Here is a 13,659-nt window from a genome sequence, read left to right as displayed (position 1 = left end):
GTAAAGAGTGGCAGAACTTATCCTTCATCACGCCCGTGCTAACCAGTGCCAAGATATCGAGCGATTCAAAGCTGAGATGGCGGAACTAGTGACCAAGGTCCGGGGGAACACCATTGCCCTGGGAAAGGCAAGTGCACAGTGTCCCACCTTCACTTACCTGTAATCCAGTGCATCTTGGCTTTCAGAATGATCCATGTGGAAAGGTCAGTGAGGAGTTGCTGAACCTGTTACAGCTTGCATCTATTATTGCATCTAGTATTGAGCAAATTAATGCATGTTGTGTACTGCTGTGAGGTCAGACATTCTCAGCCTTCCTGGGCTAGCAAGTAAGCAGAACTGTGGGTCACAGCTGAACACCTTATCCCAGGCAGGGTGGGAGGGATCATACCTTGATGTTGGCTATTGCCAGCCCAATGGTCTTGACCAACACCAGAACAAAATGCTAACAAACACTTAGAAGAATCCTGCCTGTCACTCATGCGGCTCCATCTTCTCGACCAGAGTTTTTTGATCAGTTGTTAACTTCTTTTGTATTCCAGCTTCAAGTGGCAGATCTCCTCTCGAATGTCTTTAAACTATTGATGACCCATAAGGTGAGGTCCTGTCACTGTCTGCCTTCAATAGCTGGAAGCTCATTTGGGCAGGGAGAACATGGAAGGGCTGACAAGGAGGGGGACTGTGACTTCTGAAACGAACTGCTTGGAGGGGGACTGCAGGAGTGCACCCAGGTGTTGCAGGCATGCTGTTTCTCAGGTCTTGATACACACCCTACCAAGACCAATTTCTGTTTTGTTGGGTTTTGTCTTAATACTGCATTTAATGGTTGATATTACTTGCTAAAGGGAATGTTTCTGCAACACATAGTTTTTCCTATTTTTTTTTATAGTCCCTTAGAAACAAAAAATGAAATCTAATATATGTTCCACTTGTATATCATTGCATGCTTTCTTCCCTGGACCTCTTTCTTGATGTGGGGTTATGTAACAGCACTAGGCTCTTTTACTGATTTGTTAGAGACCTCAAGAGTGACGAGAAGTTCACAGAACAGAGATTCCTTCTTATAACTAGTAGTATTTTGGGGAAAAGTTTCCACGGTTGCAAACAACTTTGAAAATCAACAGATTTGAACAGCCTGAACTAGAGGAGATGAAAAGGTTGTCAGCCACAGGGCTGCCCAGCCTGCAAAGGGTCCTTCTAAACATTCCTTAGTTAGAGGTTTTTGTCATTAGGCTGGTTTCTAATAACATGAAATGTAATTTAGGCCCTTACAAAGCAAGTCCTCCCAACTCCGTGAACTCTTAATGCCCTGGTATGCCTTGAAACAATCCTGGTGCCTGGCTGGGAACTGAGGAGTAGTTTGTTCACGTGCAGAGCAGAGGACTGTTTCCTCTGTGGCCTGTGAGTGTCTTTTGTGGCCATTCAGAAGGTGAGCTCCCCCTTACGCAAATGCATGTGTTCAAGTATGTTGGATACTACTGCAGAAACGGTGAGCACTCGTAAGCTTCTGCTATTCCAGTATGGAATTAAAAAATAAAAAGTCCCATTCCCCTCCTTGAACCTGAAAACCAAACGCTCAGGTTGCCTTAGGGCACTTACCCTGAAACTATCACCTTATTTTTGGGCCTGCTGCTGGATTTCAGTGAGTCCTGAAACTCCAAGTGATGGAGTTGCAGTGTAGCTTCACGTGTACATATGCTCTCCTCAGCCTCCTCCCTTCCCTCTCAGCTTAGCCAGAGCTGGTACCTCTGTGCAATGGGCTCAGAAGAGAGCAAGGTCTGCTGAGTCCATTTAGTCTCTTCTGGTTCTAGGTGAAGCTCGAGAGCAATTTTGCTTCCATCATCTTTGCCATCATGGTTCTGGAAGGTCTTGGTCGTTCACTGGACCCTGAACTGGACATTCTAGAGGCAGCTAAACCACTGCTCATCAAAACTGCAGCTTCTGTTCTTGAATAGACCCTTGTGGCTGCTGCCCTCTCGCTGTGCAGGGTGACTTGTGCCGTCTGTGTGCTGGCAAAGAAGAAGCTGAAGGTGAGAAGTCACACCTATCTTGGGGACATACCATGCAGTGGTTACTTTCCATTAATGTTGCCTTCAGTTGTTTCAGCCAAGCACCAGGCGTGAGATGATTAGAAGGTTTATTGCAGAGACTAGGAAGACTTTGCACAATTGGAGAATTCTGACTCATTACATAGTTCTAAGAGCTGATGTGCTCTGGTAGTTTTTAAACTGACCTATCATGTAATTTAGGTGCACAAGATCACCGCAGCCTGATGAGAAAAGCAGTCTTACTTGCCTAAGTGTCTTTAAAAAGATGTTCATTGAGCAAGTCTGTTTTGAAATGTATCAGGTTAAATATTTAAAGTTAATTTACTGACATATCTGTCACTGTGGTATGAGAAATGATGTTGTAACACCACCTAACCAACTCATTCAGGCTGAAAAAAGCCAGTAAACCCTTTTGTCTTTTGTACTTTTAACTTCTACTTTTATTGTAGAAGTGTCCTGACATCCTGCATGGAGTGGTCTGCTCTTAGTCATTTTGGATGATAAAAACAGACCAGTCAATTTGATATTTTTTTTTTCCCCCCAAACCTCCATACTCTAGCACAATACTATAGGAGTTTGGATTATAAACAGCAAAAGAAAATATTTGCCTAGGCAGAAAACCTAATTCCATAATAAAACCCAAATTTTGGGAATATTTGTACTGGTCTTAGTTGTTTTTTTTCTGAAGCTTATAAATAAGTTATGTGTTTTTTTTTTTTCCCCTTCTGTGTGCTTCCTTCCTGCTACCCACCCCCCTGCTTCCCTAGTCTCACCCTAGGCAACTCAAAACCTTAACTAATATGCAAATTCTTGGGTTTTGTTTCCAGTAGTTTGCAAAACAAGGAGTCCAAACATTTTCCTAATGGATGGAAAACACATTGTGAAAGTTTTAAATTAAATAAAGCCAGCAAAAGAGCTAGATCATAGATGGCTTTTACAGTCAGTTATTTTAATAATAGTATTAAAATTATTTCATGGCTATATTTTACACAGACTGTGAATACACGGTCTATGAATGATTGGAAATATTATAATACTACATATATTCCCAGATATACTGTATGTGAAATTGCAGCAGCACAGGGTGTGTGCAGTGGTCTGTGTTCAGATGGTTAAGCAATGAAGAGAAAGTACATACATAAGCAGACAATCTGCTGCTTTATGGTGATTATAAAATAAAGATTTAATGACACATAAATGAAGTCTGAAAAATAGATTCTGCTCAATATATTTCATGTACTTTCCTTTAGTCATTATGTATTCCATTTCCAAATGCTTAAGGATAAAAGCAGCAGTAGAGTTTATCATCTTTTAAGTTTTAGGCTTGTTTAGTAAGTCTAGTTAGACTTAAGCTCATAGCTATGTACGCTGCTATCCTAACTACCACATGATTTTGCATGAAAAAAGAACTCAAAAAAGAAGACAAGGAAGCCACCCTCAAGCTTTACATTAAAGAAAATCTCTGTGTGCTGCCAGCACCCACTTTCCCTCAGTAGTGTGGGTGCCCCCTCCCATTTCCACCCAGCTGGGGGGCAGAGGTGCCAGGCACAGCACACTGGAGTGTGTGCAGCTGGGGCAGAGCCCGTCAGTTATGCAGGGCTTTGGCACAGCCACCTGTGTTCTTGCTGAGCAAATTTCAACCAACTTTTCCAGAGGCTAAACAGAGCTTAAACCAAATGACAGAATTCCATGTCTAAAATGAAAACTGTGCCTCGCATGTAGCTTCCATATATGCAGCAAGTTAGAATTTTTTCAGACCTTAACTTAAACAAAATGTCAAAGCTCTCACCTTATATTTAGATTCATCTTTCCTTTTCCCTTTTTTTTTCTTTTAAAACAAGTATCTCAGGATGCTTCATGCATATTATGGATCCTAAAGTTACAAATACCCCTTTTAGCTATTAAGGCCTTGGAATAGTTTGTAAACATATGGATGAGGGACTTAACTTTAACTGTCTTTTTAGGAGAAGCTTGGAGGCATAGCCTCTCAGTTATCTCTGGAGGAATGCAGTCTGAGACTGACTGCTAAAGAACTGCTGGCCAAGCAAAAGATTTGGCAGAATTTCAAAGGAGCTCCCTTTCACCAGTTTTCTTAATTTATTTTTTTTTTGAAACTGCCCTTATAACTAGTGCTGTGTTCCTGTAAAAGAGGTGAATTTTTAGAATACTTTTTGTAATACTGGCTGAATGATGTGCCAGAAAACGTGTAACATGTTTCTAAGTGTACACAGAATGTCAGGTGGCAACAACATTTAAATTTTGTATCTAGTGTGGTTCTAGGTATTACTTAAAACAAGATATCACAAATATTATGTATATTTAGGCATAATTTTGTGTAATATAAGAACATTCTTCAATATAGCTCTGAGTGTTCCAGCAGATAAATTGTGCCATGTCCATTCCCCTTTCCTAAATACCCGTGTGAAAAGACCAGTTACATTCTTGTGCCCTTTGAATCACTTTTGTAACTCCCAGGTCCTCTGTTGCTCCACTCTGGATTGCCCCGTGACACTTTCACCAGCCTCAGACCACAACACTCGGCACTACGGGCGCTGGCTCCTTGGAGCCTCATGGGCAGAGCTGGCCCCCTTCAGATGCCTTTGGGGCAGAAACGCAGCAGTATGGCTGTGTTTCATATTAAATACCAAGGTAGCCCTTGGTTGCAGAGTTGGTTCTCTCAGCAGGGTTGCTGCACATGTTTAAGACAGAAGAACGGTTTGACAGAGGTGGACTAGAATAGTAACTCCAGAAAGAAAGGCATGTAAAGGACAGAGCAGTGAAAATGCACTCTGGCTGCAATGAAAGGGAGATTAAAGCCCTCTCCAGGAATCCTAATTCCACTTGTTACAACTGCAGTCCAGCACACTGACACCTACAGGGCAGACATCAGGTCTGTGAACTGCTCAAGGACCTCCTTACCCACTCTGCAGCTTCCTTATGCTAGCAGTGATGCCCGGACCATTAAAGATTCTGTTCTCTGAGGTACTGCTGGAGGTCAGAGTTTTTTGGCCTTCTTTTTCCATCTTCTGGTGTGAACAGTCTCTGTTCTGGAACGGTCTCCCTTTGGCAGCTTTTGTTGCCTGTCCTGCTCCCGTGATTATTCTTCCAACATTTCCTGCCGTGACTGCATTCTGCTCCTGAGAAAACCCTACATAAAAATAAAGACATTTACAATTGTACAGCCAGCTTTCATGCTTAATTTCATCTGCAATTATCATTGGCAGAAGTCAGAAATGGGTATAATCTATAGAAATTAATTTCTTGCATGTAGAAAGACTCCTATGGCAGAGATGGAGAATTTTACTACTTCTCTCTTCATACATGTGTCAAAAAAATGTTACCCTTCATTTATTTATCTCTAAATGATATAATTATATTGGATACAAACCAGGTGAAAGACAAATACTCTGGATGATGTCACTGCTAGAAACATGGTAGTACAGGAAAAACATTTCTGGAATTGCCCTTACCAGCCTTTCTCTTGGTCAAAGTTCCTTTCATTGCGTTCTGCCTGCAACTCCTCCCTCTGCAAATGCTGTGTCTTTAAGAACTGCAGCCTCCGACTTGCCTTCCTCTTGTCCTCCTCTGGCAAGAAGGATTCTGTCCTGCGCCTCTCTGCCCCAGCAGCCTGGAGCAGTGCCATATGCTGCAAAGCTCTGTCTTTGTGCTCCAACTGTTTCTCCAGCCCTTGCAATGTTCTCTGACGCAATTGCTGCCTATTTTCAAAACAAAATTTCTCACATTTTTTGGAAGGAAAGAGCAATAAAAGAAAAAGACAGTGCTTAAGACACAAAGCAGATATTCCGGCAATCTGTGCTCAGTTAATATTCCAGGACTTTTTGTTAGGTTACGAGGGTTAAACCTGTGTCCTAAACAGAAGTGGCAAAACCCCCAAATGGGCTGGTGTCTGATGTCAGCTCACTGCAGTCATCTGTTCACCTGACTACATAACCTGGTGCAGCCATGTGTTCTTGGCCCTGAAGGCCAGGAACTGAGGAAATGGATTGTATGGACAGGGCTGTAGGACTAATCTGGACAACTTGGGGGCCATGGCTATGTGTATTGGTGGTGGAGCCACGGGGGCAACAGAAGAGATGGAACGAGGTGGATCATGGGGGTGAGGACCTGCTAAGCTCAAGTGGACTGTGGGGCCAGGGGCAGGGAACAGGGATTTGAGAGGGAAAAGGGCTTCGGGTCTGAGGATGAGAGTGAAGAGAATTTGCCCTTGGAGGTAATGCTAAAGGCTATGGGTCCATGTGTACCCACTCACCCATTCCTCAAGCATCAGTTTTATTCCCATCAGTAAACCACCATGATCACGCTGCAGAGACTAGCATAAGGCACAATGTGTGATGTTCAGAGACTGCATGAGAGCACCAGGGAGTAGACACCACCAATCTTCTGACATGTACTACAAAAACCAGATAGCTCCTAGGTATCACCTCTGGTCGTCCCTGCACAGCTGGTGTCGGATGCCATCTGCCTCTCGCTGCTGCTCCCTCTTCAGCTGCCTCTGTTTCTCTTGCCACCTTTTGTGCTCAATCTTGTCTCTGTTGAAGTCCATCTCTTTCACTCTCTCCTGAGATGCACCATTAAGGATTGATTTCTAAGAAAAAAAAAGCAAAACTGAACCCTTAATCTCATCAGTATATTTTTCTAATGCAAACTGTAAACCTACAAAACCAGAACAGCTTAGTCTTCTAATATCACTCCTGAGCTCTGGAAGCCACACTGGCTCATGAATACTGTAGTGTCACTTCCCAACCATGAAAACGCTGAGGATGATGCTAAAACCTGTACAGCAGATTAGGCTTAACCAACAAAGAGGTGCCTGAAATTCCAATTTTAAGAGTTCTTCATAGGTCAGTAGGCTGCGCTGTTCTTGTTGCTCCAGTGTGGAGCTCATGCTTAAAACTGCCCAGTCTTTGTGGCAGTGTCTGGACTGGATGGAAAATACAGGTTCTGACCACAAATCATATTATAGATTCCTTATTAGATTTTATTAGAAAGAGAAATATCTGTCTCCCTCTGGCCAAACACAAAATCTTCCTGGAGTTGTGTGCAGGTGTACTAACTCTTCACTTCCTGTTGTCTGAGATTTCTACCCATGGTCAAGCAGTCTTTGTAAAGTTTTCTTTAGTAGTAGCTGCATTTCAATGCTGAGCAGTGTTCCTAATTTGCATTTTTAAATGCACTGTGTTGTGTAAAGAGGTGAAGGAGCACCTACAAGGCTTCTTTTCACAGCTGTAGTGAAATATTTATTTCTTTTGTACTCCTTTCAGTGCCCTGTATGAGGGAATCATAGAATCATAGAACCGTTTAGGTTGGAAAAGACCTTTAAGATCAAGTCCAACCATAAACCTAACACTGCCAAGTCCACCACTAAACCATGTGCCTACGCGCCACATCTACACATCTTTTAAATACTTCCAGGGATAGTGACTCAACCACTTCCTTGGGCAGCCTGTTCCAGTACTTGACAATGCTTTCCATGAAGAAATTTTTCCTAATATCCAATCTAAGCCTCCCCTGGTGCAACTTGAGGACGTTTCCTCTTGTCCTATTGGAGGAGCAAGGAAACATCACCAAAACTTAGACATGCATTCCAGTTTACATTGCTAAAGCTTTTGGGGGCTGCAACAGAGTTTCCACAAAATATTTTACTCTCTCAAACACATTCTTCCTTCTCCTATTCCCAGCTGCAGTTAGCATGTTCCTGCCATGTTCCAGTTAGGCCTCTGCAAACAGAATGTCTCCTTCCAGCTCTTTCCTGAGGACATCTCTAATACCACAAGCTGGAAAACACTACAGGACCTTCCAATAATGTCCCTGCCAGTCTCATGTAGCATTTTGACTGATTTCACTTAACACATTGATCTGTATGGCTTCCTAGGGGCAGTAAACACCTTTGTTCTCCAGTGTATTGCTCTTTGCACAATCTGTACCTTGTGGGTAGTTTGTGTTTCAGGACATAGAGGCCAGTCTCATGTAGCATTTTGACTGATTTCACTTAACACATTGATCTGTATGGCTTCCTAGGGGCAGTAAACACCTTTGTTCTCCAGTGTATTGCTCTTCTTTGCACAATCTGTACCTTGTGGGTGGTTTGTGTTTCAGGACATAGAGAGGGAGAGATCAAAGAAAGAATCAAAGGTGTTTTATAGGTGGGAGGTGAACAAATGGTGTTTCCCAGCAGGTAAAGGACTGGCCTAAGGATTAGGAGCCAGACCTGACATGTACTCTTTGCTATGGGATTCAGCTGACTACCTAGACTTTCTCTTTTTTGCTTTCAATATCTATAAAAGAGGAATAATTTTTTTTTTTTGCTATCTAGTAGAGCTGGCTGAGACATTTATTTAGAAAAGGTTATATTTAAAATGAAAAACTCTATCAAAAGTGCTGAGTCAAAATACCAGAAGTGCCCTGTTCCTGTACAACACTGATTCCCAAGTAGAAACCTTACATTTCTATTTATGTATAGCCATTATTCTACATAGGCATAATTTTTGTTGCAGTAAAAAACCTTTGAGAAAGAGATCAAAGGAGAGTATATTCTTACATGACATAAACAAATTGCTTGATCCTAATAGCTAAATCTATTTTGGACCAAATACTTACTGTAATGCTTTTGTCTTTTAGAAGATTTAGAAGATTTGTGGATCTCCCAGCCTGCACATTGGAGATACTGTGTGGTCTCTGTACACGTAGAGCTGATTTGATGGTCAGGCTGTCTTTCTCTAGTGATTGATTCACTCGGTCAAAGAAGCTTTGGCGCCTGAAAGGAACCAAAGCACTGGTTCCCAGGGAAAGGCTCCTTTGGGAATGCTGGTTTGGAACTTCTGCCACTCTGGACTCAAAAAGACCTTTCAAATAAATTAGGGCAGGGATATATGAGGTTATAGGCAGCTTCTAAAAACAAAGTAAATTAAAAAAAAAAAGTCTTCTCATATAAAATATATTCAAGGAAGACTTTTATAACTTAGTACCAACATTTTCCTCTGAGGAAGCGGTACATTTTTCATCTCCACAAAACAGGTCCCAGCTTTCAAAAAACAAGCTTGCCATTGCAATCAAGCAAGAGCTTTGCCTGGTAACACAAGATCACAGACTGTATGTATGGCTACTCAGGCTAAGGGAGGGTTTACATGGTATTTTGCAGACAGACATGAGCTGCTTCTGCCAATGCTTGAGACAAGCAAGACTGACAAATTTCTTCATAGGGCAAAGCCTGAGCTGCACATCCTGCTGAGAGACAGGAGAAATTAGCTTGGGCACAACATTACGCTAACATAGCTTTTCGGTAACTGAGAACATGATCAGAGTTTGCTTGCACCTTTCTGCTAAAGAAAGTGTGGACCTGGGCAGCAGTTGTTGCATGGAATGATGCTGGAACACCATCTGGGAGGAAATGTGCACCCTTGATTCAATTTTCATTCTCCCTCTACCAGCAGTGACACAGAGCAAAGCAATAACAGAGAAAGCTTTAGGCTTTCAGAATCGTCACTTAAATGCCTGCAATTGTCACAAAACTAGCTTAAATGAGAACAGCAACAATTTGATTAAAATCATGATCCAGCCCCTTTTGCATGCCAAGGAAACAAAAATTTACTCAATGACATTATAAAGCAATCACTTTCAGCACAGATAAGAGAAGGAGTGTTCTGCAGAACATTTTTAATCTTTTTGCTCTAGGCAGTCATAGTTAATGTTACAGATTAATTTTTAAAGTCAGGAAATTTTATAATAAATAATATTTATAGTGAGCATTATGATAAAAGTTAAGAAAACCTAAAAGCTGCTACTGCAGTAGCTGTAAAGGCCAAAAAACCCCAACTTCCATCTGAAAAGACATTCACCTTGAGAAGAACAACTTCTCAGGCCATACTACCATATACCTGCATATAATGATACTACATTATGGTGGCTATATTCACAGCATGGCATTATGGCACTTTCTTTTGAAACATCAAGAACCATGGCAACAGATATTAGACAGGATGGCCTACTGCACTGATGTTGTGTGGCAAGTCTTACGTTTGGATAAAAGAGCTACAATTTCAATACCATGTTCATGTTTAAAATTAGCCTCAGTTTCAGCATCCTGCTGTCTGCTGTCTGCTTCTTCCTTGTGGACTGTCTCCATTAACCAGCTGTCTGTGTTGACAGCAGTATCAACCATAGCATGAGCCACCTCCCTCTGAGGACTCTAGAAATAACAAGAAATTCAATCATAATCCAGACCTGATAAGAATAGGTTAGTTTCATGAACTTACAGCATAAGATCTTAAGTTGCAATTGAAGTTTAAGAAAGAATAATAATAAAAAAAAAAACTCTGGGGAAGTTCTGTACTAAAGAAACAGCTTTTAAGTAGAGTAATTTCTGATCACTTTGTGGGTTTCTCTACATCTTCAAATGACCTAAAACTGGCAGTACTTCTGCCTGGAACGATCCAAACTGGTACAGAAGAGATCAGGCCAGAGTAGCTCTGGCATGTGCCAGAAATCAGGATTCTAACCCTTGCAGAGCAGTGGAGAAAAGCTTGGCAGTAGCCAATGCACATTACCCTCCTCCTTACTGATTCTCATCCAGTGCCCTGTTCACAAGCACCGAATCAGCTACCGAGAATCACAAAAGTATCTTTTGGTTTTTGATTGGGACAGGTGATGCCTCTAACAGGGTGGAGAACTATCTTAACAGAATTATGCCAAGGACTGCCTTGGTATGGAACAATCCTTACTGTAATCCTTATCCGGTGTAAAGTCTTCTGTCTGACACTTTTTCCTGCCTTTACCTCCTTCACACAGAGGCAGGGTGTAGAGGAACTGGGCTATGCAACACTTCTCATATTCTGCATCTGAGAAAGAGGTTCTAGGAGCCTGCTCCAGCCAGTGACAATGACAGCTTCTAGCTCTTTCTCTGGTGAAGGGATCAGGAAGACAGTGCAGGGTAAAGTCTCTTAATTCATTAGCAGGCATGCGTAAGGGCCAGGCCTAAAACCTCTAGTAATTTTTTGGTACCAAGAGCAGAAAACTTGAGGTAACAAAGCAGGCATTATACAACTAGCAGACCACGTGTTAACAGAAGAGCCAGGGTGAAGCACTTTTTACCTTCTTAGGTTCTATAACCTCATTGTCCTCTTCCAAACAAGACTGAACATCCTTTGGAACATTTTCTGTCTTCAATCTTTTATCTTCCCTTCTCTCTTCCTCTCTGGAAACATTTTCTGAAGATGAAATCCTCACTTCAGACAGTTGTTCTTCTATTTTCTTGCTGAGCTCTTCTTTAGTCAAGCTTGTTCCTGGGATGAAGGCATTTTCCTGCTGCGCTGTGCACCCCGTAGGCCATGTGTGTTCCCAGGCTGCAAGGCAGCAATGAGGAAGCAAGGTACACCTACAGATGCACTTAGCACATGCCCGAGTCGAATACAGACCCCTTGGCCAGTAGTCAGGGTCGGAGTGACCCTGTCTGTAATGACCTGAGGCTCTATAACCCGGTGTCACGATGTATGGATAATCCAGGCTTGAATCTACCACCATCTGCCTGGCTGCTAAAGGCATCTGCAGTTCTAGGATGATGCGTTCACTTAAGGGCAGAGGAATCCGCAAAGCTTGGTCAAAAGACACCTCCTTAGTCTGCCCATTCCAGAAATTCACAAGTACTCCCCTTCTGTTGTGTGCTGTGCATATTTAAAAAAAAAAAAAAGGTAAAGAATCTATTAGAAGCATGCCAAGCTGTGCGATTTATCTCTTAGAAAGCAGGAGATAAAAGTAACAGCTTGTGTTTCAGACAATTTTGTAACAACTTCCATGATTTTTTCTTTATAGGTTTAAATTTGACCTTCTTTTGAACTTCCTATGAAGAGATGGCAGATAGCAAAATTCTCACTCGTCACAGCGAGGCAGGGTTTTACCCTGCAAAAGCTGGAAACTAGACTAACAGTTAATCAGGTGAATATGCATGAGGGCCATGAACATTTTTCTCCTTGTGCTGGGAGGGCGCACCCCATCCCTGCAACTTTTTAGGAAGTTTCCACTCACAGAACAAAGCAAATGCTGATTCTGGGAGCTGCGTTAATTCTGGCACTGAAAAAGAACAGGCTGCTTAGTGCCAACACCAACGAAAAAAAGATGATGAAGAGAACCCAAGCAGCAGGTGGTGAATTCTCCATGACTGAGACCATTCTCTTTTCTGTATAGTGACCAGCAACCGTGGCAAGTCCAGCACTATTAAGAAAGCCAATACCCCGTACCTAAATGTGCCTCCTTGTTCTCCATAACCTTTAGCACAGTGCCTGGGCCAAACCGTTCGGCTCTGGCCTCCCATGGTGCCAAGACCCTGTCTCCTGCAGCAAGAGGCTGTTGCCTGGCATCTTCGTAGTGGAGAATGTCATAGAGAGGCGTTTCCTGCATGCGAAGCTGTACCTTGCCTTTCGGAGTGCGACTTTTGTCAAACTCAATTAAAAAGCGTTCCCTGGAGCCCTACAAGAGTAAAACATGTGGTTCGCAAGACAGACATCTGGGTCCAATTAACGGCCAAACATAAGTTCTAAGAGTGAAGTGGCAGAAATCCCAGGAAGTGGAATGTGATCTGGGAATGTAGCTTTCCTCTTCTACCAGCTTTTTCACTGTTCTGTGTCCATATTTGACTACAAAAGTAATTAAAAAGCTGGGGCTTAAGGGGCTGACAGCCTTTCTCTTCCTTTCATTTTAGATTTTAGTAAGAACACAATTAGCATGCTAAAGCAGAACTTTACCGGGAAAACCTCCCATCAGAAAAAGAGTAGCCAAAAGAAACTGCTGTGTATGATGCAGTTCTTTACATAGCAATCAAAAGGATAACAAACCAGCAAAATGTCGTAACTCTCATAAATTTAAGTGCTTTAATTTAAGCCTTCAGCAATGGGTGTGGGCAAGATCGATTACCGAAGTCTCAGCCTTCTCTGCAGATCTCTGAGTGCATTTACAGAAATAATGCTGTCAGCTCCTACCGCAGCTAGTGTCACTTGTGCCTTTAGCTGTCCCCATCTGTTCCGCCCCACACTGGAGCTTACAGCCATCCTCACCTATACTAGCATCACTATTTATTTAACTAACCTGCAAACTGCTAAATTAACTGGATTTTTAAAGAAAGCCTGCAGGAAGGATTTTCTGTCTGGCATCCAAAATCACCTCACAAATCCCAGAAATATAGATGGAAGAGAACGAGGAAAGCTCTCAGTTCAGTAAGGAGGTGGTCCCTGGAGGCAGACATTTTGGATTACTATTATGCTGTTTGGCTAATTGACTTTGCTGCTAGTCTGGGCGAAAGTGGACAATAGGGATAAGTGGACCTGTTTTATTTGATTGTCTCTGAATAGCAACTTATTATAACGACTACAATGGATTGATTTCCAGGCTGCTTTTACTTGCAGGACTCCTCACGGTAAACAGCCAGTCATCATCAAGAAACAGATGAAAATAGGATGTGGGGAGACAATAGTGGTTATGAAGTGCACTGTATCACAGGAGAACCACCCCATGGCAAGGGCATGGAACTGGTGAGGCATGGGAAGAACAGGGAACGGACACACAGATCCTCTTACAGCACAGTTCCCAGTAAATAGCTACCTTCACC

The 13,659-nt window shown here is 42.4% G+C and overlaps 1 protein-coding gene across 1 annotated transcript in view; it reads left to right on the top strand.

The window, feature by feature from the left end:
* Positions 1–1,952, top strand: part of ADCK2 (aarF domain containing kinase 2) — a gene marked incomplete at its 5' end in the record, with an annotated part of 8,918 nt that extends 6,966 nt beyond the window's left edge. The window contains 3 exons of the mRNA XM_009705956.1: positions 7–127; positions 540–593; positions 1,809–1,952. Of these exons, the coding sequence (XP_009704258.1) occupies positions 7–127; positions 540–593; positions 1,809–1,952 (319 nt within the window). The remainder of the gene's footprint in view (positions 1–6; positions 128–539; positions 594–1,808) is intronic.
* Between the last annotated feature and the right edge of the window lie 11,707 nt (positions 1,953–13,659).

This window comes from Cariama cristata, unplaced genomic scaffold (genome assembly GCF_000690535.1).
Source record: "Cariama cristata isolate BGI_N322 unplaced genomic scaffold, ASM69053v1 scaffold3218, whole genome shotgun sequence".
Lineage (NCBI taxonomy): Eukaryota > Metazoa > Chordata > Aves > Cariamiformes > Cariamidae > Cariama > Cariama cristata.
Note: the sequence above shows the minus strand (reverse complement) of the source record. Positions and strands in the feature narration are given on the sequence as shown.